A 27,820-nucleotide genomic window follows, 5' to 3' on the forward strand; every position below is an offset into this window, starting at 1 on the left:
TGTTTAACATTTGCTAAGGTAATACTCTGTGTCTCTGGGCTCCCTCAATGTCCAGGATACCACAAAGTCAGGAACAGTATATAAACATACTGGAAAGGGAAATATTTTTTTTATTGAATTGGGAAGAATAATGTATGGAACATCTTCACCTGGTTGGACTTAGATTTGATTCTTCCCAAATCAGTGACAGATTCATATGTAGAGAAAAATTGAGGTTCTCATCTGTATGTTGTTTTTTTATTACATTATTTTGCTTCAGGCTCAAGCATATCAAAGTAATTCAAACACTGTGGATGAAATCATCTGATTTCCATCAATAAATGTCTACTAAATCCTTCTGATTATAGGCAGTTGGTATTATTACATAGTTATAGAAGAAATGGTAATATCATGCAGTAATTAATTGGAGTCTATGTGCCTCAGATTTATACAACATTTAATGCTTATAGTTATAGCTAGGCTGTTTCTCATTTAAGTGATACAAGTAGACTTGGGTATTGAAGTGGATTCTGTTTCTTGGTTTGAATATTTGAGTCTATTGCTTTCTATCTCTGTTCATTATATGCAGGTTAAGAAAAAATCCTTCCTGGTTTACCATTTTCTTTTTTATCATAGAAGACTTCTCATTCCGTACAATTGAAAATGGTTGTTGACTGATTGATCAAGTAAGTTGCTTAAGTTGGGGGAATCGTAAATCAAATATATACACAACACATTTGACTTTTGCTTAAAATCCATAAATGCACATTTATTCACCATTGTTTTGCTGTGGAGCCAAGGCCTTTGCAATAAGTTGTAGGGGTGTTGTTTTTGCATAAGCTATATCCCTAAAGGATCCTCTACAAATTCCAGTTTCAATTCCAGTTTCAATTTCAGAAACGTTCAGAAATTCCAGTTTCAATTTTTTTAACGTTAATTAAGAATATACAGACAGTGACTAGCAACCCAAGTAGAGAGGTCTGTATAGATTTTTATCATCCCTGCCCCCACAATGGCAATTTTTTTAAAAAGCATTTTTTCCTTATGGGGTCTCTCCAAAGCATTTGACTAGTTTTGGTAAAGCAACAATTCTCTCTCTATTGCAACTCACATTTTATAGAAATATTGTTTAACCGAATTATGTAATTAGATTAATAGGCTCAACTGGCATAAATAGGGCTGGGAACACATAAGTGAATTTTGGTAAGCCTGCAACCCAAAGTACATGGTATATGAGAGTATTTTGCTAGCTACAGTGTTCTACTGATTAGAGTCCTGTGGATAGCTCTATTGTTCAGTTTAGGTATTTTATGCAGGGAACAGTAAACATTAATTATTCCAGTGAAACAGTGACCTTGAGACCAATACTTTATTTTTTCTTCCTTTTCAAAATATGACTATAGGACCAGAGTTCATCCATTTCAGATTTATCATTCTTATGATAGCCATTTTTATTTGTTTTTGTTTTGTTTTGTTAGAGACACCTCTGGTGTTGTGGATTTGATACCTTATTATAGTTGTTTTCTTCTTTTGTGAGGCAAATTTCTGAAGACTAAGATCTTACTATTAGCTTTCAATTAAGAAACAAAATGTAAAAACAAAAGTAAATGTTTATAAGAAATATCTTGGAAAATTTTAGTGAGAATGGATGTAAAGGGAGAATGTATAATAAAATGGGTGTTAAAAACTCATAAAAATTCTAGCCCAACTGTTAAGTGAAAGTGTGTGCAAAATCCTATCAGTGGGTAAAAGACCATCCATTTTTTTCATGCCTGGAGACTCCTTGGCTCCCTACTTATTCTCATCAATGTGCCCCTGCTCTCCTGACCTCAGACTTCCTTTCATTTTCTCCTCTAGAGAGAATATCTGCATCTACTTGAACTTATGGCCATATCATACCCTCATTGGACACTGAAATGCATGATTTAATTCACCTGGAAAACTCTTTATTTTCTAGACTTTTAATTCTTAGAATGAAGTATTAACCCATTTTTATTGTATAAACTAAAAGAAATATCCTTAGGTTTGAGACAGGATTGACTGATGATACATTTTGTATAGATTTTTCCTTTTTAAAATTTTTTTACTATAACTCTTCTGTATGGAAATATTACAAATTCTAAAACTCTATTTCTTATTAGCATATTCTTTTTTTTTTTAAAAGGTTTATTTATTTATTTGAGGGAGAGAGAGAGAGAGCACACAGTGGGGAGGGACAGAGAGAGAGGGAAGAGAATGTCTCCCAAGCAGGCTCCACACTGTCAACCACAGAGCCCGACACGAGCTCCATCTCCTGACCCTGAGATCGCCACCTGAGCCAAAACCAAGAGTTGGACACTTAACCAACTGTGCCACCCAGGCATCCCTAGTCAGCATATTCTTAATAAGCTGCTTATCTTGAGGGAAAAATAATGATTGGCTGGCAATTCTCGGTGTTGCTTCACTTGTAGGTGTATCACCCTATCTCTGCCTTCATTTTCACAAGGCATCTCCCCATGTGTGTGTCTTTATGTACACTTTCAACCTTTTTATACAGACACTGGTCATGTTGGATCAAAGTTCACCCTGATGACCTTGTTTTAGCTTGATCACCATTGTCAAAACCCTATGTCCAAGTAAGGTCACATTTTGAGGTACTAATGGTTGGGACTCCAACATATCTCTGTGGGAGGACATAATACAATGCATGACATGGGTCATAGTTATTAACACTTGCATTTGAAAACCATTTAAAGAAAAAAAAAAAAAAAAGACTCTCCCAGTGGTGTCCCAGAGCAGGTTAAAATTTGTGTCCTGAAATGTCAGTGCTGTGATCTGGCCAGAGTGTTATCTCTACTTTTCTTTATACTTTATTTTCACAGTCAAAACTTCCCTTTAATGAAAACATTTTACAAAGGTGGGAACAAAACTAATTCTTTTTTTGGTTGCTTGATTTAAGAATAGTGAATAAAAGCTATGCTATTTAATAAGCTCCTCTATTCACGTATGTTCTCATTATGTTTACATTTGGGAGACATGTACTTTATCAGTAGCGAATTTATACTCTGCCACATTTATTATTTGATGCTTCATTTTGCTTTCATTAATTTCCTTGCTAAATGATAAGTAGCATTAAAGTCATGCTATTCTGAGTTTGCATTCTGAGACAGAGTGACACTGCATTATTGAACACTTTTACCCTTTCTTTTTAAAATTCATATTTCTACATCATCTGTGGAAATGGCCACGCTTAATGCTACTAGCTTATGAGTAGGAGAAATGCAGGCCGTAAAAGAAGGGGAAATACTGGACTGGAGAGACATGTGTAGCACAGGCTTGGCTTGTCATGGAATCTATTTAAAATTATATTGCAGACTTACTCAAGGCTTGTGATAAATGCTCTAGGTGGATTGTCTCATGTTATTCTTACAATGACTCCGAATAATAAGAATGGTGTATTGGCCGGGGTGGGCTAGGTGATGCTGAGGGAACAAACAACCCTGAAAGTTTATTTCTTGTTCCCATAGTGTCTGTTGTTGGTCCGGGTTACTCTCCAAGGTAACCATTCTCCATGAGTCAGCTCAGCCGTCCGGTTTGCTTTGGTATTAAGGCACAACTTATCAACACATGCCTCGTGATCACTGCATTACGGGGGGAAGGTGGGCTGACAGTCAAGTGCCAGTGATCAAGGCCTCCCCGTGGGAAGTGATACCCATCCTTTTTCCCATATTTCATTGGTCAAAACAAGTCATGTGCTTATGGTTAATTTTAAGGTGTTTAAGGCAATTCAGTCTTGCTGTGTGACTGGAATAAAAGAGAATCAGATATTGAAAACAATAAAATGCCTAACTGAGATGATAATGCCACCCTTTTTTAGGCATGGAAACTAGGGTTCTGAGGCACTGGGTGACCTGGTCAGGGATCCAGAGCTACATCATAATAGGGCTGCTAATCAAACCTAGGTCCTTTCGACTTTAAAGACTGTAGTCAACCACTTTGTGTCCTGCCTTCTATAACAACTGATTGAGCTGCCTTGCAGATGGTGTGATTCAAATGGTAAAACTGATTGCTCCCAGCGTTCCTTATAGGGTCCTGTTGCTAAAGTGTTTACAGAGAGAGGGAAGAACTGATGATTGGTGAGGCTGCCGTTGAGTCTAGCATCTGGGAAAATATTCTGGACCCTTGTGCTTCTGGCCCATCTCTTTTTACACCTCAGGATAACCTCTGGAGAAGCATCTGAATATTCTCAATAAAAGAGAGAAGCCAAGCGAGTAAAGGAAGGATTTTGCATTTATCCGTTTTGCTAGAGGTGAGGTGCAAAAGATAGTCTTGTGGTTATTAAAAGGATAGTAATGGCAAGTTAGGCTTGTATGGCAATTTCTAGTCTACAAAACATGTTCATCAATAATCTGAAGATATGAGGAAACTTATGTGCATTAACTGACAGTGACATCGTATCAGTGAAGTGTGATTGTCAAGGCAGGCGATGTGATCCAAGACTGCACAAGTAAAAGGGCATGATGTAGGGATCTAGAACACTGTAGTCAGATCTGAGTTAACACCTGGCCCATAACCTGGGCAGATATCTTTGTCTCTTGAATTCTTCATCTATAAATCAGGAGCATAATGATGACTTCATAGAATCTTTATACAGAATAAATGAAGTAAGGCTAATGAAGCATTTAAAACAGTGCTGGTCACCAAGTTCCATGCTCAGTAGATGCTGGCTGTTATTATAGTTATTATTATTGTTATTATTATTATTATTAGGAGGAGGATTTTCCAAATAAGGTATGTGATAATTAGGCTCTGTGTACAATGGTCGATCACAGCAGAAATACTATATTGGCTTCTGGAATATTACAATCATTATCACCAGAGGTAGTGGAATGTATTTTTGAGGCTAGTAACCAGGATGAAAAAATTCCCAAGGGCCTCTCACATGGTTTGCTAAAGAAATAGAAAGATCTCACCTGGAAAAGAAACCCTTTAGCAGAGGCTTGAGGCATGGACCACTATTGTCCTTGGATCTTTGAAGGGTCGTCCTACAGAATAGTTTTTAGTCTTATTCCTTATAGAATTAAAGAGTAGTGCAGTTATAGAAGTGACAAGGGGAAGGCTATTGATTCATTTGGGGACAAAGCTATCAACCATAGAATAAGACTGTCTCAGGAGGGGGTGAGTTTACCACTTATGATGGTATAAGCATTGTTTGATGGGTTGTGGGGATTCAAGCAACAGAAGAGTGATTAGATTCGAGAAACCTCAGATGATATTCAAAACTGAGTTCTGTGATTTTAATCCTGGGTTCTGAAGGGGATGAAGCTTTGGCAACAGTATTTTTACAAAGCTTTCCAGTTGTTTGTGCTGTGCAGCCAAGTTTGAGAACCACTGTTCTAACTGAAAAGAAGTAGGTGCTATTGACAGTAGCCCCAGCTACACGTCTTAAAACTATAGGTAATCAATTCTGAACAGCAGGAGAGGGTCATTCTGTGTGAGAAACCACTGAAGCAGGATAGAGTTTGGTTGGATTTGGTTTGGTTTAACCTCACATTTTGAGGAGTCTGTGTCCGAACTGAAACCTCTGATCATTTTGGATAATGATTTGGGAAAAGGGTGGTGGTCCATGGTCAAGGTTGAGTGTCTGTGGCAAAACATCCCATGGGGTGAAACCAGGGACTCTAGATGCTCAGGATTCAACTATAGGGATCAGTCTATTTTTCACCCCAGGGAGCTTGCTATTTTTCATGTTTACTGGCTGCTGAGTGATTCATATGGTGCTGGGGGAGATGTGTTCAAATGAAATGTGTTGCTTCTATGTAAAGGAGCTTATTACTTCCAGGATATTCCAGCCTATTGATGCAACCCTGCAGAACAATGCAAATTCTGGTGTGTGTGTGTGCATGTGTGTGAGATGTGTGTTGGGGTAAGGAGAAGATGGGAGCACACATAGAAATGCATATTTCCAGGGCATAGAGCATGCCTTCACACTTCCCTTCTCTGACCTTTATGCCAGAAGCATAAGAATGACCCATTGTCCGCTGGCTCTGGAGTTTAGTTGTTCCTAATCTCTGGACTCTCAATGGCTGAGCTGGCCTCTCGCCTGGCCAGTTGGCAGCTGTCAGGGTAGCCCCGTGTATCCCAAATTTATTCCCATGTGGCTTCTTCCTGCCCGATCCCTCATCCTCTGGCCTGGCATTTTCTCCATGACAGTCTGCCCCTGAACTGCCTTCGCTGCCGCTTTGGTAAAGGCTTGCAACGAAAGGGAGTAACAGCCACTGGCGGATCCAGTTTGTGCAAGCAGCATCAGCAATGGATGAGACCTCCCCCAGGCTGGAAGAAGACTGGAAAAAAGGCCTTCAGCGAGAAGCGAGCTGGCAGGTAAGTGATGTCCTCAGCTCCGGACGGACCCAGATCTCTCTCTGTCTCTTTCTCTCAACTCTTTCGCCCAAGCGTAGGTAATTCGCATCAGCCTGTTTGCAGAACTGCATTATCTGCAGACACATCCATTTGGGAAAAGTCTTCATTAATTTCCATTTCTTTGTAAACCATGCAAATAAGACTCCAAATGAATTTACTCCATATTCTCAAGCAAGCTAATAGAGTTTTACAAATCTATAGATGTTGCTAAATTTATACTTTCTTAATAAAGGCCCTTGAATTAACAAGTTGCAGGTGTATATCAAAGGAAACATGCAGATTTGGTTTGTGTGAGTACAAGTTCATTGTAATATAAAAATTTAATACAACACCTGTCATCAGACTTACTTTATGGTGTTATAGTAGCTTGGAATAAGGGGCTTGGTTTTAACCTATTTTAATGAGGTGACCATTCTTTTAATGCAGCTTGCGTGCCTTTCTTATTTATGCTGAACTCATAATAGGTAGAAGCTCCGTGGTATGCAGAGAGTTCAAGCTAAAGGATTCATTTTGGTGTAGAGGCAGTTTTCATTAAAATATGCAAAGCAGTAATGTTTATACGTTACAATACCTATTTCAAATTAGCAAAATTATATGCTCCTGTCTCGTAAGCTGCCAACTGAAATCCCTTCCTAAATCCTGTTGAATGGCTTTGATTACTCTTCTTCACATTACACATTACACACCTCTAATGCATATTTTTACGCATCCACTGCATTGCTATTTAATTAGACAACAATATTGAAGAGCGATGCCAGAGCTTTTTTTTTCTTAAATGCCACTGCCTTATGGAAAAAGAACACTTCCATGCATGAAGCGTTTCTTTTGGGTGGTGTCGGATAAAGTGAAACTGTGATTTTCCATTTTGTCTATGGCAGAAAGTTTCACAGAACAATGGTGATTCAGGAATTAGTTGATTTTCAACATCAATTATAAAAAAATGATTCTCTCTTTTTATAAAAAGAGGGAAAGTTTGCATAAAATTTCTCTGCAGGAGAAATTCTAGAGAAATATGGCACTGATATTGACAGGTATGTTCTGTTCTAAGCAATGTGATGTTAAGTAAGGAGCTTCCGAAAAAAACATCCTCCAGCCTGCCATGAAATTGGCGTCCTTCCACTTTGAGTGGGAGCATTATTTAGGAAGTAGGAAGGGATACAGAATGAATCTCTGCATGCTACTTTGAGAATGTCATGTGGTGGGTCTCCAGGGGGTCTAAACAAATATTCAGATATTTTATGGTAGGTGGTTGTGACTTTAGGATTTTTGCCTTTTGTTTATGAGTTTTCCTTTAGAAAGTATGCATTTTATATATAGTCTTTGCCTCAAGGGAGGATTAAAGAAGGAAGGATGTGAGCAGATGACTCAGAGATCTCTGTAGACAAAATATTTAAATTAGAAACATGATATCCAAATGTTTATGTAAAAAAGCACGTGTTTTATAATGTCAGCATCCCATGAACCTTTAGCCTAGTAATTTCCCAGAGGCAAATAATGCACATGCCCTCTTTGCTCCTTGCTTCTAAAGATGCAATCCTATATACTGGTCAACCCCTGTCATTGGATAACGGAAGCTCTTCAGTAGTGGAAGTAGTGCTTATGAAAAGGGCATTCTATTCTCTGGTTTGGTCTCTTTGACTCTTGGTAATGCAATGGATGGAAATGATGTCAAGTATGTCAGCTCCAGCTTCACCTATTTCCCCCCCATTGAGCGCTGCCTGCTGCCCCCACCCTCTGGTCATCAGTGGGGCCATGCCAGGTTCCCATATGCACAAAGTCACCCCATTTCTGCTGACAGTCAAGCTGTCCCCAAAGGAGGAAATTAAAGCTAATGGCACCAGATGCAAGAGTTTTGTGAGAATGACTTCCTTTAGCCATCCATGGTAGTGATGAATTTGGGATTTTAAAACAAATTGTGAGTGATGTTGAAGCTTTAGTTTAGCCAAGTACTACATTTCTTACTGAAAATGATCCAATACTTTCCTATCCACCTACTATTTATCAGTCCCTGTGGTAGGGGTTCTGTGTGTGAGTGTATGTGTGTGTGCACGTGTGTACGTGCATGCAGATGCCTACGTGTGTGTGTATGTATGTGTTTGTCCACATCTCCATAAGCAGCCTAGAAGGTTGATATGATTGCTTCCATTTTATAGATGAAAAAATGAAGACTCGTGGAAGTTATATAACCTGTTGAAAGCCATCCAGTGCTCAAGTTCAGGCCTGTTTGAATCCAATGCCAATTCCACTTTTGTTGCTGTGTGATCTGAATTGAATTTTATCTCATTTTTTATATCATGGAATAGTAGTTTATGAGCAGCTGTGACGTGGGCAGGAAGGAAGCAGAAGGAAGAAAAGGAGAAAGCATGACAATCTTCTAATAGAATAATCAATCTCTGAATCATTAAGACTTTAATAAAATGTTTTTCTTAATAGTTTGTTTTTTTAACCCTTACCCTATACCAGGCATGAATTTACATTTCTAATTCTTAAAAGTACTCTGACAGACAGATATTATTTGATCCTATTGTACAGATGGGGAGACTGAGACTCAGTGATATTAGGGAATGTGCCCAAGGTCACACAATGGCTAAGATGCTGAAAAGAGATGTGGGCCCACTGAGACTGACTCTGAGGCCTCTGCTCTTACACAAGGCTGCCTCTTGGAGTGTATTTTCAAATAACATTTTGATCATACATATTTTAACTATCTCATCTCACAATGATGTGATGGGATTTGGTCTATGAGAAGTCCCCCAAAAGTTTTTTTTTTTTTTTTACTTTTGTTTTGTTTTTGTGTTTGTGTTTTAAATTAAGAGTTGAGCAAAAATGGCTTACTCACTCACTTCTTCAGAATGTATTTTAGTTGGGTGCTGTTTGCTTTAAATGAACCAGCTTACCTGTGGAGTTGGAAATGAAGTAGATGCAATTTCTAGAATCAACTGTAAATCTGAAAATCCATTTAAGCATATAACCCGTACTGGAAAACCAGCAGTGGCTGTGTCAAAGTTAATGTTCCTGCCTCTCCTTCTCAGCTATGGGAGAATCTAGGGAACAGAGGTGGCAATGGCTTATGCCACCAGGTAGCCATCTGACCCCTGGCAAACTTACTTAAGGCAATGTCTTTCCTTCTTCACGTGTAAAATGAGGAGATTGTGCTTGAGTGAGGAGGGATGGTGGAAGGAGACATGGTGCTACGTTCTTGTTCTGAGCAATTCTCAGTTGAAAGATCTTGAGAGGCAGATGACTTGTTTCTCGATAACACTGTACCTTGAGGTTGTTGCCTTTAAAATAACCGATGTAATTGCAGAAGGGCCATTTTGAACTCTGTCTGTCGATATTGTCTGTCTGTGCCTGTCTCCCCCACAAGAAGATAAATTTCTCAGGGCAGAGACGCAGCTTGTGTGCCCTCGTATCTCTGCACTTAGCACTGAGACTGGCACACACTCAACCCTGATGAACCTTGCTGAACTGAGGGAATTGCAAATGTGAGCTGGAAGAAAGCTGAGACACGATCTGGCTCTGATTTTGCACTGGAAGAATTTGAAGAACCAAGGCCCAGGGAGGCTGAGTGATGGCCCCGAGTTCCACGGCTGGTTAGCGAGGGGCAGGGAATACCACTCCCAGCTTCAGCTCTCTTCTCTCTGGGCCACTTCTCCATGAACTTCCTATGCTTCAACTTTCTCAGCCATAAAATTGGACAAGACCATTCTATCTGTGTCGAAGTATCTTTATTTCTCATGGTACCTCTACTGGACAGATGCCGTAGCTAAGTGTCAAGAACATGGGATCCAGAGCCAGTCTTCTGGGTTCTAAACTTGATATCATCAATTTCTGACTAGGTAACATTGGTAAAGTCTGTAACCTTTCTTCAGTGTCATCCTCTACTCACCTGCAAAATGGAGATAATTATCCTAGTTACCATATAAGGTTGTTGTGAGGAGTAAATGTATTAATTTATGGAAAGTGCTGAGAAGAGCACTTCAGTAAGTGCTGTTAAGTGACCCACAGCGTGCACTATATGTGTCAGCTATTGTCTGCCTATTGTCTATGTAATGCGTTTAGCTATTCGATGTTTCTTTGAATACCTACTATGTGCAAAGCACATCCACAGTTAAGTGGGTGAAAAAGTGGCTAGAGACAATGTCCTTGAACTTGAGGACATGGTGGGGCAAGTGCTGCAGGTCATTATGATTATAGAAGAGCCATAAAATGCTCCGTATCATGGAAACCCTAAGGAGTAGTCTCATAGAAGAGGTAATACTGGAGCTAATTAAACAAAGAAAATGCCTGGAGCCAGACAGGAGGAAGAGAATTCAGACCAAGAGAGAGAACGGGTCAGAGATAGGAAGGGGAGAGACTCTAATGTGTTGAGCAGCCAGTTGTCCTGTGGGTCTAGCCTTTCATGGTGAGGCAGGAATGGTGGGAAATGAGTCTAGACAAGGAGGGAGTAGAGAGGTCCTGTGTGGCCAGACCAAACAGCTTCAAATGGCTGTGGGGAGCCATGAGTGGGTTTTAAGCAGACATCTGACATAAGGATCATTTTTTTTTTTTAAATAAAGACCATTCTGATTTCAGTGTGGATGATTAGAGACTGCTTCACTATTTTAAGTGAGGGTAGGTTGGATTGTGGAAACAAGATGTAGATGGAAGGGGGATTCAGAAATATCTAGATGGTGCCAGCCTCAAGATTTGGTGATTGATTGATGCAGGGTGTGAGGATATGGGAAGAGTCAAATGACCCCTAGGTTTTTCTTTAGGGCATCTAGGTGGATATGGGTGGTAGTATCTAAAAAGAGATTATCAGAGAGAAGATGGTCTCTGGGCTCATGATGGGGTAGATAATAACTACCAAAGAGTGAGGGGGAGTTATAATAAATATGAGTAATATAGTATTTTATACTAGGAGGATAAACAAAACCCTGTGAGGGCTCGAGATTCTCAGACAGGGTAATAATATTAGGAATACACTGATCAAGAGCTTACTTTGTGTCAAGAGCTGTTTTAAGCATTTTACTTATATTAACTCATAGAATCCTTATCATTGTGGCATTAGAGAGCTATGAGTAGCATCTTCATTTTATAGATGAGGAAGTTTCAGAGAGTTTAGGGCCACATAATTAGTACCTGAGGCCTGGGCCAAAGCAGACTGGATCCAGAGTTTGTAAGCACCATACGATGATGTCTGTCCATGGTGCTAGGTGGTAGGCATGGCTTCACAGAGTAGATGGCATTTGAGCCAAGTTTTTAAGAAGGAGTATAATTTTAAAAACTATTTTTATTTATTTATTTTTTTAAAAAAATTAAAAAGATTTTATTTATTTATTCATAAGACACACACACACACACAGAGAGAGACACAGGCAGAGGGAGAAGCAGGCTCCCTGCAAGGAGCCTGATGTGAGACTCAATCCCGGACCCCAGGATCAAGCCCTGAGCTGAAGGCAGATGCTCAACCACTGAACCACCCAGGCATCCCAAAAATATTTGTATTTAAATTCAATTTAGTTAACATATACTGTGTTATTAGTTTCAAGGGTAGAATTTAGTGATTCATCAGTTGCATATAATGCCCCGGACTCATTACATCAAGTGCCCTCCTTCATGCCCATCACCCAGTTACCCCACCCCCCCACTTACCTCCCCTCCAGCAACCCTGTTTGTTTCCCAGAGTTAAGAGTCTCTTATGGTTTGTCTCCCTCTCTGTTTTCATCTTATTTTATTTCTCCTTCCTTTCCCCTTTACTCAACTGTTTTGTTTCTTAAATTCCACAGATGAGTGAAATCATATGGTATTTGTCTTTTTCTGACTGACTTATTTCACTTAGCACAATATCCTCTAGTTCTATCCACGTCATTGCAAATGGCAAGATTTCATTGTTTTTGATGGTTGATGGCTGAGTAAAATTCATATATATAAGATATATTCATATATCACATTCATATATATATGATATATTCATATATACACACCACTTCTTTATCCCACTGTCAGTGGAGTATGGGCTCTTTCCATATTTTGGCTATTGTGGACATTGCTGCTATAACCATGGAGGTGCATGTGTCCCTTCAAATCACTATGCTTGTATCCTTTGGATAAATACCTAGAAATGCAATTGCTGGCTCAAAGGGTAGTTCCATTTTTTTAACTTTTCGAGGAAACACCATACTGTTTTCTAGAGTGTCTGGACCAGTTTGCATTCCCACCAACAGTGTAAGAAGGTTCCTTTTCTTCCACATCCTTGCCAACATCTGTTGTTTCTTGTATTGTTAATTTTAGTCATTCTGACCAGTGTTAGGTGATATCTTATTATGGTTTTGATTTGTATCTCCCTGATGCTGAGTGATGCTGAACATTTTTTCATGTGTCTGTTGGCCATTTATATGTTTTCTTTGGAGAGATGTTTGTTCATGTCTTCTGCCCATTTCTTGAGTGGATTTTTTTGTTTTTTGGGTGTTGAGTTGATAAGTTCTTTATAGATTTTGGATACTAGCCCTTTACCTGATAAGACATTTGCAAATATCTTCTCCCATTCCGTAGGTTGCCTTTTAGTTTTGTTGAGTATTTCCTTTGCTGTGCCAAAGCTTTTTATCCTGATGAAGTCCCAATAGTTCATTTATGCTTTTGTTTCCCTTGCCTTTGGAGACGTGTCTAGCAAGAAGTTGCTGTGGCTGAGGTCAAAGAGGTTGCTGCCTATGTTCTCCTCTAGGATTTTGATGGATTCCTGTCTTACATTAAGATCTTTCGTCCATTTTGAATTTATTTTTGTGTGTGGGGTAAGAAAATGGTCCAGTTTCATCCTTCTGCATGTGGCTGTTCAATTTTCTCAATACCATTTGTTGAAGAGACTGTCTTCTTTCCATTGGATATTCTTTCTTGCTTTGTCGAAGATTAGTTGACCACAGAGTTGAAGGTCCATTTCAGAGTTCTGTATTATGTTTCATTGATCTATGTTTCTGTCTTTGTGCCAGGACCATACTGTCTTGATGATTACAGTTTTGGAATACTGCGTGAAGTCCAAGGGATGCATGATTTTTGAGCAGTAAAAGCCTGAATTAGAATCTAGGTGCTCCTACTTCACTAATGGTAGATATGCCCTATGTAAGGCAGACATAACAGTGTCTTCTACTTGTCTCTCTCTGAGTTCAATAGGTCTCATAAGATTATGGGACTAGCTGAGTTTCTCAAGGTAGGGCAGGCCAACTCTTTAGCACCCCCAAAGGTTGCTTATGGTGATGGAGATTTCTAGCAAGTTTGTCCCAATACTCAGTGGATCTGTTCCCAACAGACTATGATGTATAGGAAATGGTAGGCCTGGAAGCTAGAGGTCTAACTGGGGAAGGTCTACTGGTCTTCAATGTGTGGCCTCAGGCAAGTCCCTCACCTCTCTGAGCTCTTTTTTCCTCTGTAGGATGGGAAGCAAAATACCTACCTCCCAGGTAAAAACTCAGTGAAATACTGTGTTTGAAAGAACTTTGTCTGCTGCAAAGCATCACACAAGTGTAAGATTTTATTTCTATTAACTGAAAACAAATCAGAATCGTGTCATTGAAATGATGCCAAATACAGAAATAATTTTATGTACTCTGTCCCTCTTCCAATTCTCTTCCAATTCCAAAACACTATTTGTGTTTTGATTTCTATGTAGGAAAGAAAATAAGTAGGTTTGATGGTATTTTCTGTTCTCAAGAAAGGATTCATTTTTTAAATATTTGAAGCAACTTACATTGGGATCAATGGAATAGTGACTCACATTTTGAGGTTACTTCATGTTTAGGGAAATCTACTTCAAGATATGAAAGTCATCTATTAGGTGATTAAATGGTGATGTTGGGTCAAAGTTGGCACCTGAGGATGTAGACTGAGCACTTATAACTTTATGTCAAAGCTGCAATGGACCTAGCAAGAAACATTTTGAAGGTAGAACATGTAAGTTTAGGTTAGTTAGAAAACAAGTTCCATTTTTTCCTTTATTGTTACATTTCTGACACAATGATATGTTTAGGAAGACTCCTTTCCTTGCTGGTTGCGATTTTTTTTTGTTGCTGCCTTTTAGATTATGTGGGACTCATTTACTCAATCATTCATTCACTTGGTCCAGGAAGGTAAACTGCTGATATATTTCTTAGATTCAAATGTCATGGCTTCATAAAGTTAGAAGAGAGCTTGAGATGGCCTGTCATTGTTTTCACCCTACGTGCTCTTGCTTCTGAGCAGAAGCAAGTCCAGAGGCTGAAGATAGATGACCTTATACATCTTCATTCCGTAGCTCATTCTTATGTCTAACAAACAATTCTTAGGTTAAGGAAATTCTTCCCTGTGGTGGATTTAAATGGCACCCTTTGTAGCGTAGGACCAGTTCTGCTTCTTCATCCTCTCTGGAGGTGGAGAAAAACAGCTCAGTCACTGTCCTCAGAAATCAGCCTTCCTGGCCTTGAAGATAATTATGAAAGCAGCCCTTAGCTTTTGCATCTCAAGGCTAAGCAGCCTAAATGCTTAGGTATAATTCTTCATTTCCATCTTCTTGAGTTTCTCTGAACCTTCTCCAAGTCTGCTCATTACCCTTAACTTCTATAGCCTAGAACTTTTCAAGAGAATTCAGCTAGGGCTAACCAGTAGTGATCATCTGCTCATTCATTTTTTTAGCTAAGACACATTTATTGAGCTCCACATTTTAAATACTAGACCTCTGGGCAAAGCACTGAGGGTACAAAGATAAGTAAAAACAGCATAATGTAGCATTTAAGAGCCAGGTTCATATCATGGATCACTGCTTACCAGCTGTATGACCTTGGGCATGTTGTTTAAACTCTATGTCTTAGTTTCCTCATGGGCAAGATGAGATAATGGTAGTATCTATCTCATAGGGTTGTTGTAAGGATTAAATAGATAAATACATGCAGTGCACTTGGAATAGTGGTTAGCACATAGTTATGGCCGTGTAACTCTTTGTTCTATAATATAAAAAATTAAATAAGTTGCAGACCCTGCCCTCAAGCTGTACCACTCCACTTGGAAGGATAAACTAATAAATGAGCATCTAATTACAATGTGGTATGCCCAGTACTCTAGCAGTATGTGGGGTGGAAGTTCGGAGGACCAAGAGGAATTATGTCTCAGGGCACCAGGAATGGCTTTATGGTTCAAGGAAGGTAAACTGTTTGATATACTTCTTAAATTCACATATCATTGACTTATAGGCTGGGAGAGACCTTGGGATGACACCTCATTGTTTATTTTCACCTTGCAGATCACTGAGTTGGATCTTAGGGGGAGAGTAAGGGCTTTTTAGGTGGTGGAGAGGGTGAAAAGGCATTCTAGTCAGACAGAGCCTTGTGAACAAAGAACTAAAAGCATAAATTTGGCACGTGTGTGAAAAAATGTTGAGTGGCTAGTTGTATCATGGGCATGACAGGCTGGGAGGCTGGGAGGAGGGTCTTCCATCTGCATGGCATCAGATCATGAATGGGGTTGGAGGCCTTTGTTGTCTTATCCTTAACCGAACCTGTGCTCATGAAGCTTTATTTTAAAAAGCTATAGATCAGTTAGGGAGGCTGCCAAAGCAATTCATGTTTCTCTTCTAGTAGTTTTCTTACTTTGCTTTGGATCGGAGTTATGTGTCAATCCCTGGAGGCCAGAATCTGAATCTTACTCATTTCCTGTTTTCTCTCAGGGCCTAGCATAGTACCAGGCACGGAACAGGCTTAAGTTATGTGTGTTGAAATGAAGTTTGCTGTGTATAACCAGTGCCCTCATCTGCCGGTTCTAGGACAGCCAATTGTGCTCATGCATGAATGAACAAATGCAAATAAATGAATCCAGGGATTTTACAGTTTTCAAATTTGACTCAATTTTGAGCACCTCTTGGGAAGGGAATGGTTTTGTGTAAAACCCCCAAAACCAATATGAGATACAAATTCTCCCTGTGGTGTCTTTGCCTTTTACATTCAGCTTCTTGTACTACTACTACTGTACGTCACGTTCCTGGCTGATTATTCTGATTGGAGCCCAATGAGCCCTAGGGTGAATTTAAGATTTCCATTTTTCCCTTCTCAAATTCCTTCTTGAGCAATGACTTACATAGGTCACAGTCCACGCTGACAATGGCTAAAGAACATTCACAGTGTGGAGGGCAGGTTTTAAAAGAAGGTTGAGGGAAAAAGGCAGCTCTTGAGCATCTAAAGAGACAAATATGTTTTACATCAAGTTCCCCTGTTGAAAAAATGTCAAAAGAAGTGAGAAATACTCAAGTTGTAGCAGCTGGTTGAATGCAGTGATTCTCTCACTTAGGGCACAAAAGCCACAATTTTCTATCTAATTCACTACTCAATCATTCCATGGCCCCTGTCTCAAGCTCAATTTAAGCTCAGTCCCCAGTACACAGAGCCACTGTACAGTGTATAAAGAAATGACTGGCTTAAAGGACTGAGGGGAAGAAGAAGCCATGTGGCGACCCAGAGCTTGAGTCACCAACTGGTCCTGGGATCACGTGGCATCTCTCTCCAAAGCGTCTCCGGAAGTCCATGTAAAATAGGTCATTTCTCCTTTAGCCTTTAAACTGTGATTATCACTGCCTGATAGAATAATATGACCAGACATAGCCTGATGCTTCTGTTCAAGTGCTCACCACATGTATTGGGGAAACAGACAAATTTACTGGAGACTCAGGGTAGTGCCTGGATTGAAAGTTTGCTGCCTCAAGGGCTTTGAATTGAAATGGAAACAGGCTGGCTCTGCAGAACTCTATTACTGTTGATGACTATTTGTCTTTTTCAGAGGAGTTTGGGTGAGCAATAAATATGACTGCTCTTTAGGGAGAGCGTCCTAGAAACTGTTGGATCTTTCCTTACACATGTCAATTGTATTTCAGTTTTCAAAGGCACTTTTCCATTTATACTCCTTTTTCAATCTCCTAGAAGCCCAATGAAGGAAATGGCAGCAATGCTATTATTACCAACTGTCAAATGAATAAACTGAGGGCTGATAGGTAAAGAGCCTTGCCCAACAGGACCAGGACTAGAACCTGAGTATGAAATAAAATCCTGTGTTTATTCACTCAGGTCTACTGCCTCTCTGCTCACTGGTCAGGGTGTCCATGAAGCTTGTAAAAAACTGCATTCTTAAGTGAATACCTAATTAGCCCCAATCAATTGTCACTTTTCTTAAAAAGTGTGACATTTAAAGCCAAAAACTTGTATGTAACTCTTTCTGAGGAAGGACTTCACTCCCTAACACCAACAATGAAATTGGTGAAAAAGCAAGATGTTCATGTTTCTCCATGCTGATCATAGTGCTTCAGGCATGGGCTTCGTGCAGTGGTGGGAGTCCAGCAGGGCTATTACACAGTCAGTAATCCAGGGTATGCTGCAGAAATACATAATTTTGCGTAACACTCTAAGAGACTTTATTTTCAGCATTGCTGAATTTCTTTTTTTTACACTGGAAAAGGAGACACACCATCTCCCGCAACTCAGCTTCTTGCCAAGATGTGACTTAAATAGCATGAATCACCTCCACTCCACCTTTTGGCTGAATCAAAGTTTCAGTGAATCAAAGATTTGAATTAATGGGACCAAAATATTTTCTTGAGAAATTTTTGGAAATTGAAATGACCAAGAGGTCACATGACATAGCTTTTTTATTTGTATGGGAATAATAATAGCCTCTGAGATGCCTTGGTCTTTGAAATACATTCTTTTCCTTAGTAATTGATCTTGGTGTTCAGACATAGCTTGAGGAACTATAGAGAAGCATCTTATACTGTACTTTTCTTGTGTCATTAACGTACTCTTCATGTCTGTGTTTCATCTGCCTAGAGTCAGGCTACTCTTCTCTCTCCCATCTCCCTTCTTAACCAAAAATATGATGAGAAAAAATTTTAAGGTGCTTATCAACTCACACTTATTTAGAATTCTAGAATGTAATATTAGTTATATTACTTAGAAGCTTGAGCTCTGAAGTCAAACCAATGGGAGATTGAATCCTGCTTTGCTATTGACTAGTTGGATAACTTTGGACATATTTCTGCTGTAGAGCCTCCATTTCATCACCTTTAAAATGGGATTACATTAGTAACTTTGTTTCTACAATAATTATGAAAGTCAAAGAAAATAATCTACCCAAATCCCTTGGGAAAGTGGCTACCATATCAAAAGTACCTCAGTAAAATTTAGCGATTATTATTCTCATTATAAAGGTATTTCCATTAAGACCAGCATCATGACAATGCTGTTCATGATCTTATTCATTCCAATCTACTAAGAAGTAAAATATAGAAAGAGAAGATAAAAGTTTATCATATTATCAGGTAAAATTATTGTTTACATAGTGGCAAAGATATTTAGAAAAATTAAATAATAGAAAAAAATGAGAGTTGAGTTAGGTGATTAAAATAAAACAAATATACAAAAATTAACAACTTTGTGGCATAGTAGTAATAACCAGTTAGAAAGTGCAAAGATAAAAATCAAAGTAGTATTAAAATATAAACTATCTAAGATTAAACTTATTGAATGACAATGCATATTACGTATGAAGAAAGCAATAAGACCAACAGGAAACATATAAGAAAACTTGAATATATGGAGAAGGTATCATCTTCCTAGAAAGGATGAATAAATAGTCAATGCTTTAATTCTTCTCAAATGAATGTACATATTCAATGTAACTTTAATCAAAATCATATTGCTGTTATTGTTTTCTGGAACCTTGATCATGTATCCTCAACTTCATCTTGAACAATAAATACAATGAAAGGGTTAAAAACTAGGAAGTAAGGTAGTAAAGCAGGCTTTTCTCTAGAAGATATTGTAATGTACTATGTGGTTATGGTAATTAGAACAGGATGTTCTGAAGGAAGAACCAACAGACAAATGGGGTTAAAATAAACCAGAAACAGGCACTAGTAAAAGTAAGAGCTTAGGATGTGAATGTGGTCAGTGTTACATTACCAATTAGTTGAGATTATGCTGCATATACGAATTATGCAGTAAATGGTAGTGAGTCACCTGACTGGGAGAAAATGCTACAAATTAAATTCCAGAGAGAAAAAGTAAAATGTAAAAAATCCAAAACATGTAAATGAAAGAATAAAATAGGGTAATATTGTCTGATCTTAGAATGAGAAAACTTTTTTTTTCTTTTTTAGATTTTATTTATTTATTCATGAGAGACACAGAGAGAGAGAGTCAGAGACGCAGGCAGAGAGAGAAGCAGGCTTCATGCAGGGAGCCTGATGTGGGACTTGATCCTGGGACTCTAGGATCATGCCTTGGGCCAAAAGCAGACTCTCAACCTCTAATCCACCCAGGCGTCCCAAGAAAACTTTCTAAGCATAAAGGGAAAATGTGGTAATTTTGATTATGTAAAAATTTAAAAATTCTGTCAGAAATTTAATAAAAACCCAACAAGTAATAAAGTAAAAAATTTTCAATAAATCTGGTCTAAGAAGCTTAATATCTTGAGATATTGATATTTCACATAAATAAGAAATAAATATTCCACTAGAAAAAAATGAATTTGGTCCATAATAGGAGATATATATTATCAATAAATACATGAAAAAAAACTAGTTTTGTCAGCATCAAAATCCAAATTAAATCAATAATGAAACACAAGGGGTTATGATGTTGATGATGATGGGACAAATCCTATGCGGCTCTCGCCTCTGCCTTTTTTGGGAGAAGGTATAAATTATTACCAACTTTCTTGAAATTAACTAGATAATATATTTTAATACTTAAAAATTTAAAAAACTTGATTTAACATGATTTTAGAACTAGATCTTAAGGAGGTCATTGGAGATAAATATAAAACTTCTTGTAAAAAGATTTTTATTTTGATGTTGTTTGTAAAAAAAGTTTGACTCATCATGAATTTCCAATTAAAGGTTAATGGTCAGACGTACCAGGACACATCCATTAAAAATACTATTTTCAATATTTAGTGTAGGAGAGAATGCTTTTGATATAATATTACGTGAAAATAGCAGAAAATATACTTTAGATTAGATAGGTTATCTGAAAACCAACAAAAGGCAGGTAAGACATCAAAAAAGTTTAAAATCCAAAGGACAAAAAGAATGATAGAGGACATGACATTGGTGAAGAAATGTCAACTACACTGTGAAAGCTCAAAAGAGAATAAACAAATGGTAACTGACTGGCATAGCATTAAAATAATAGAAGCTTGTAAGAATAGGAATCAACAAAAAGTGGGTTTTTTTGTACTGCCAGATTCAGGAATTTAGGAATTGGATGTGCCAGGTATCTCAGAAGGTGAGGGTGTGGGATGGAATGAAGAATAGGTAAGCAGAAATATATCATATGTGACAAAATTGAGCCAGAAAAGATCTGGATTTGAGGACAATCAAGCACCATAGAGGAAGTGGTTGTATACAATAATGAAAATGAGGAGATTTCAAGTGAAACTTTGCATACTGAACAGTGAGAACTCATTTCACTTATCTTCTCCAAAGTGTTCACAACTTGCCATATTGTTTGCCAGAGAGGAGAGCAAAGGAGTCCTTTCTGAGGAACAAGAAACGTCTAGGGGCCAGGCCAATTGGAGAGGCCTCCTATGAAAAAGGTCAGCCCTTCTCCATGTCACACTGCAGTAAAGCCTACCACTTGTAACTCCTTTTTATACTCCTGGAACTTCCAGTCAGCCTTGGATGGTTTACTTTTAAATAGAGCAGATGATCAGGTATTACTGGAAGACCTCTAATATGAAAGAGGGAGACTAAAACAGAAACAAAAAAAATAATTGGAGCAAACAGGAGGAAAAAGCACATTAAAAAAATCTCTAATTTATTTTGGGAAGTAAGACAATATATTTCATTCATGATACAACAATGGACCACTGTGGGAAGAAACATTCAGAAAACCAGAATGAGCTCTTGGAGGTTAAAAATACAAAAGCTGAAATTAAACTTAAGACTTGAAAACATTTTGAAAAACATCTCAAGGAATTAGGTAAAAAAACAAAAACAAAAACAGGAAGTAGGAAAGAAAGAAAGAAACAAGAAAATTTGAGGAGCAGCCTGGGAAGACCGATATCCAAATAACAGGAATTTCAAAAAGAAATATCAGATAAAATGAAAGATCTAAGTTTACGGATAGAAGGATCTATTCACTTAGTACCAGAATAATGAGTGAAACACACAGATACATACACACACTCACACTTGAAAACATCACTGAACTATATCAGAACATTCGTAATAAACTTACTGAATGATTCCAAGGGGTAGAAAGACTATGCACAAAGGATTGAGATCAAATTGTTTCCATCACTTGAACCTAGAAGAGATTGGATATTATATTCAAAATGTTAACAGATTCTCAACCTAGAAGTCAATATCCTGCCACTGCCTCTCACTTACATGGGAATAAAAATAGTGGACATCTCATAGGATCAGCTAAGACGTAAACGTAAAGTTGATAAAATTTTGGAGTAGAGGAACAGTCTCAGACAAATTCTCAGAAAGTTACTAAAGGATGTGATCTAGAAAAATAAGACAGTAAACCAAGAAAGAAGATATGGGTTCCAGGAAATAAGAGGTCCAAACCCAAAGAAAATCAACACATATTCCCGGCATGGTGGCAAAAGAGAGCTCTAGGATGTCAGCTGTGCTGAATTCCTGACGAGAAGCAAGTCCAAATCACAGCAAGAGGATTAAACACTCCTGGAGGGATGCCTCTTGGAAAAAGTGGAACTGAACAGTTGTCTAATATGAACATATTGAGAGGTATTTTTCAGCTCTATTGAACATATTGAGAAGTACTTTTCAGCTCTGACATAGAGTTTGTCATTGAATCAAAAATAAAGTAAATAGAAGATTAAGACAATTTTTTTAAGTTCCAGGGAAAACAAAAAAGTATGTAAGAAAGAAAATTTAAAATTTAACTATGAGACACTACATAGCTCTGCAGTGAACAAAAGTAATTATAATAACAGAAACATTATTTTTTTAAAAAAACTATGAAATAACTACTTGGAAGAATGAAGGGAGAGGACATACATGTGAGAGAGTAGGGGTGGCATAAGACCTCATCCTCCCCTTGCACATCTGCAAGTCAGTAGATAATATCTGATGTAATAATCTGGTCAGATGGACTATTATAATTTACAAGAAGGGAAATTAACCCAGGTGGTCAGTAAATTGTTCAAGGTTTCACAACAAGCTCATGGTAGAGCCAGAACTGGAACCTAGTTGTCTGATCCCCCAGGCTGGGTGCTGACCTATGGCAGAAACATCTGTCAAAAAAATATCCTCTACCTTTTGTTGGCTTTCCTACATCTCCAATGTGAATGACTCAATAGAATTTTCTCTCTCTGTAAACACATATTGAATTTTATTATGTGTTCCATGTTTCATTCTAAGAGGCGGGAAGTATGGTGTTGAGGAAACTATTTTGTAAGAAGTTGCAGACTTTATATAAAAATGGTGATTTGAGTGAGCTGCCTTTGTTGTTACTCTGGGTCTGGGTTTGAGGGCTGACTCATCCACTGATGAGTTGTGTGATCTTGGGCAAACTGCTTCATCTGTCCAAGCTTTGGTCTTCTCATATGCAAAATGGGAATAAAAATAGTAGGCATCTTATAGGATTAAATCATAAGATGAATTTGAAGGGATGTACATGGTGCTTTGCTCATGGAAGAACTTAAGACATGTTAATGGTTGTGGTGGCAGTTGAGGTATGGTTGTGGGGTAGATAGCAGGGGGAGCAGTTGAATCCCATAACACACTACACATACTGTACCTTTAGGGCATATGTAATGATTACATTACATGGTTTTTGGGACCTATGACATAAAAATGTGAATGGAACATGGAGATATGTAGGGACACTAGTCAAAATGATGTGGTGCCAATTTTAGGTCTAATAGATGCCTTGGCAACCATTAGTGTGGGTTAAACCTGGCCCTGCCTCTGACAGTGGTATTTAACAATTGCAGCAGAACCAGTAGTAGTGGTAGTAATATATTACAAGGTTTGTTATCTTTCCCGGTTATTCACAGAATATTCCATGGGACATCTCAGAATACGAAAGTAGGTTGAAGAATTATTGAAAAACCTCATTGGTGACAGTTCTGAGAAGTTATTAAGCAAAAGTGGGATGCTTGGCCTTCATCCCTGCCTTTAGAGGTGGCCCTCATGGAGACCACCATTAATCACACATTTTTACAAGGAAACAGAATGGACTCCTAGGTCGCTTGGTGTGCAAGATGAAGCCCATTTGGCAATTTTCTTGTTCTTAAGAAACACACCAGTTGTGGTAGAGAGTATTTTCAAAGCATAATGTGTTGTTCCATGACGAGCTCTGTTCTCTGATATATGGAGACGGGCTCCTGTAAACCTTAAGGTTTCTGCAGAATGGGGAGTGTCTATCTTCTCCTCTAGGGAAATGCTGCTTTTTTCTCTCACCTAGGACTGATACTTGGCTTCTGGAACTTGAAGGGAAGAGAGGGGATGCCTAGGTATCTCTGGGACAAAAAGCCGGAATCTGTGAGAGGTACCGGGAGTATCTTTCTTCCTTCTGCTTTCAGGGGAAGCACTCTCTGCCACTTAGGGAAGGTGGGAGCTTCCCATTCACAGCACTCTGTTCATGCCTATGGTTCAAATGTTTGGGCAACTATTTGGGCACTGGGCAGATATTTTCAGTCAGTGGGAGTTACCCTGGGGAGAACACATCATCCAAATTTCAGAGAATTCTGTGGAGGAATGAAAGGCTGATCTCATGGAGGAAGATTTGGGGACATAAGGAAGGAAAAGCATCATGTGGAACACACGGGATCCATGGAAGACATGACGTCCATGGGAAAAGGTGGTAAAAGGAAGGAAACACTAGGGAGAAGGCAGATATGGCTTAGCTAATACAGTGCCCATGTGGTAGCTTTCATTTCATTCTCACCACCATCCTGCAGCTATAAATCTATAATTCTTGCCATTCACAGATGAGGAAATGGAAGGATGGAGAGGTGGGTTCTCTGTAGGGTGTCCAAGCTCACTCAGGTAGCAACAGGTGGTGTCTTCTCAGATATCTCTGGCCCCAAAGGCTGTCATCATCCTTCCTCTATGGGAGAGGAAAGTAAATCCCTTTCTCTTCCAGATATCTCCCAGTTACTCTGTGCTGGTGTTCTCCCTTCCAAGTGTTTGCTGGGCCGATCCCCTTTTCCTTCTGGTAACAATTTGCTTCTATGGAAGTCTCTCTACAGGCGAAGAGGAGGTTCTGGGCATCCTCCATATCTCTTTTCAAGTGTGGTGCTGGATACCCACAGGGGCCACCAAGGGGTCTGAAGACACCACAGCTCTTCCCAGTCCTCTCTCCTGCCCCACAACAGAGCCACAATCTCCAAATCAAGCCCCCTGGTTGGCCAGAAATTCCTCATGGTTTCCACTGAATGCTAATCAGTACACAGAAGGGCCCAAATCCTGGCTCTACCTCTTAGAAACTGTGAGAACTTGGTGGTTACTCAACCTCTTTGTGCTGTGTTTCCCCATCTGTAAAATGCTGACAATAATAACAGCAGCTGCCTCATAGGGCTGTTCTGTCAAACAACAAAATATCCTATCATCATCACCACAGCATCATAATCCTGCCATCCCTGAAGAGCCTGCACATAGTAGGTACTCAGGGCATGTTGGCTCTTTTCACCTGAGATTGGTTTCACCTACTGCAAGTTTGGATTTGCAGGAATAGGGATGACTGAAGGGAGGGGTCAGAGACCAAGAGAAGGAAAAGCAGAAATAATAAGAACATGCTTGTGGGACGCCTGGGGGGCTGAGTGGTTGAGCATCTGCCTTTGGCTCAGGGTATGATCCCAGGGTCCTGGGATGGGGTCCTGCACTCTCCCTCTGCCTGTGTCTCTGCCTCTCTCTGTGTCTATTGTGAACAAATAAATAAAATCTTAAAAAAATATTTATAAGCATAAGCTCCCTTCAGGCTTGATGTTTCTCTTGACTCCTGTGAGCATTCCACTGACCTCTCTCACACATAAAGACACAAGTATACATACATGTACACGTATCTCTCCATTTTTATTACCGATAAAGTCTACCATTCATCAGAATACTCTGAAATATGTCTCTCAGAAAAACCGAAAGCTTTCTGGATCGCCTTTCTTTATTGAATGAAATAAGACATCAGGGAACATTTGGAAAGATGCCGGGCCTCCATGCTGTCCTTGCAGGCTTTTTCATGCATCTCTTCAGTATACCTCTAGCTGGACTTAAATTTGTGACTCAATGCAAATCAGTCACTGGGACTCTGAGTGCTTTAAGGAATTTCTACCCAATGATTTTCCTTTAACAAGTCTCCCTTGGCCTGTGATACCCTATGTGGCTGTGTAGTGCCCATGTTTCTACCTGGTTTGTCTCCTTGGTATCAGTAGGCCCTCCCAGGAGTCACTGAACTGTTCCAGCTACTCTGAGCCAGGCTGAGTCACCCTCAGCATTTTAAAATACCAGGGTCTTTCAGGAAGTCATGGTGTGAAATGGTTAGGCTGCTTGAGGTGGCTGGAGAAGTTTGCATGGGTGTTTCGAGAAGGGTTGTTTAGAGATCTTTGATCATGGGTGTACGGGGCTTGGCGCCGCCACTGATGGGATGTCAGTGTCCTGGGGAAAGTGGCTAAGCCAGTAAGAATCAAGTTTCTCTTTGTGTGTGTGTGTGTGTTTGAATTCCTAATTTTCAGATTTATAAGAGCAAGTAATTATATCACCAATTAAATTAGTGGAAAAAATCTATAAAACTAAAGAAACACTATTGTCGTTGAATAATATATGTACATAAAACTGGAGCAATTCGCAAATGCAGAATTCTAATGTTATATTAGACGGTGGGAATTGCAAAGCCTGCATTCCTATTTCCGTTACAGCTCTGTTTCCTTTCAGCTGGAGGAAATGTTTCCCTTAACAAAAACCTCTAATGCTTTATTTTAGCCTAGAGGGATAAATCTCGTACAAGATCTGTTTTAAATGATTTTTTGAGGTTTTGGAGAAATAAAAGATTTTTATTTTAATCTCATTAATTTTTTTTTTTTTTCTGGGAGAACTCAAACATAAATGAACTTTGAAAGTTGAAACTTTCCACCTGCCTGGTTCCCAGTGAGGAGACTGCTCATGAGTTGAAAATTGTTCAGAGAGAAAATGAGAGAATAGAGCAGAGACGTAGGTATGGAATATGGTATTGGATGAGATTTTAGGGTCATTCAGCCCCACATGGTTGTCCAGGTGACCCTTGGGAAATGCATATAAAATCAAAGAGCATGTCTAAAATTCAATAATAGATCTAGATCTGTCGATCAAGATATCAATTAGAAGTAATCTAAAGCCCCCTCCAGCTTCAATGAAAAAATTAAAAAATCAAAATGATGTGTCTATGATACTTCCTTAAAAAAGTCAGATGGTTCAAAAGGACTTTTAATGAAAACCAGTTGGCCCACCTCTCCCCACTTTGAGCCCCATTCCTTAGGAGCAAATACCATTACCCCCTGCCAATTCCCAGGCTAGAACAAAACAAAACAAGAACTTAAATACTCACACCAAATATTGCCATTTAATTCTTCCAGTTTTTGGTCATATGATGCAAAATAACTAAGTAGAATCGACTAGTGAACTATCTTTGGAGAATTAGGGTACATGAGAATGGCAAGGCTCCTCATGATCTAAACTAGCTCAATATAATTGAAAATAAAGAAAAGAAAGTCGAGGGAGGTGCTCTGTGACTTGTCTTAGGTCAGTTAGGTTATGACACTCTACGAAATAAAACTGGGTCCGATGCCCTTTCTCCACTACCACACTGCTGGTCAGGACATGTTCAACACAATTCAGGCACGTCCTGAATAGAGCTCTGATGAACTCGGTCTCTTCTTTAGACAGATAGATGATTTTAAAATGCTAGTTAATGTGAAGGCAATGGCAACGATGCCTTTGTCATTTAGAGGCGCCTGCAGATTATAACGTATCTGTAAAAAATTATAATATGCCTGTAAAATCGACCCAGTTTGGCAGGAAAAAGAAACATAGGCAAATCAGAACGGAAAAAATAAAGCATTATTGATACAGAGAACTGTGTAACATTCGAAAGTATAATTGGTAGGAGCTTTCCAAGGTTTATATTGAGTTCTAGTAATGTCTTTCCATACTTGATAGCTCCTGCAGGTTGTCATTAGGTACCAAGACAGAGTATTGGCGGTTGAGGAATTATGGAAGATGATGTAATAGCAACGCAGTGGAACTCTAAGAATATAAAGATTGAGGAAATAAGCAGAATTTGGTGTGTGTGTGTTTGTGTGTATGTGCGTGGTGGTGGGAGCTGTGTATGTACATAGAGGTGGTGATGGTAAAGCAGAGGCAAGAGGTTCTGGAATCCTAGAAACCATCTTTAACAGAGAGTGACATATTTGAAATCTAGTCTTAAGGTCAGAGACTTGACCAGGGAGT

At 38.9% G+C, this 27,820-nt stretch overlaps 1 protein-coding gene across 4 annotated transcripts in view; it reads left to right on the forward strand.

Moving 5' to 3' along the window:
• PPARGC1A (PPARG coactivator 1 alpha) overlaps positions 1-27,820 on the forward strand; it is a 641,509-nt gene that overhangs the window by 333,928 nt on the left and 279,761 nt on the right. For 2 of the 4 annotated variants that reach the window (XM_072737984.1, XM_072737985.1), the window contains one exon: positions 6,172-6,339. The exons of the other annotated variants lie outside the window; for them this stretch is intronic. In XM_072737984.1, the coding sequence (XP_072594085.1) occupies positions 6,271-6,339 (69 nt within the window). In that variant the 5' untranslated portion in view covers positions 6,172-6,270. The remainder of the gene's footprint in view (positions 1-6,171; positions 6,340-27,820) is intronic. 4 annotated transcript variants of the gene reach the window in all.

The sequence above is a fragment of the Vulpes vulpes genome, chromosome 14, assembly GCF_048418805.1.
Source record: "Vulpes vulpes isolate BD-2025 chromosome 14, VulVul3, whole genome shotgun sequence".
Classification (NCBI taxonomy): domain Eukaryota; kingdom Metazoa; phylum Chordata; class Mammalia; order Carnivora; family Canidae; genus Vulpes; species Vulpes vulpes.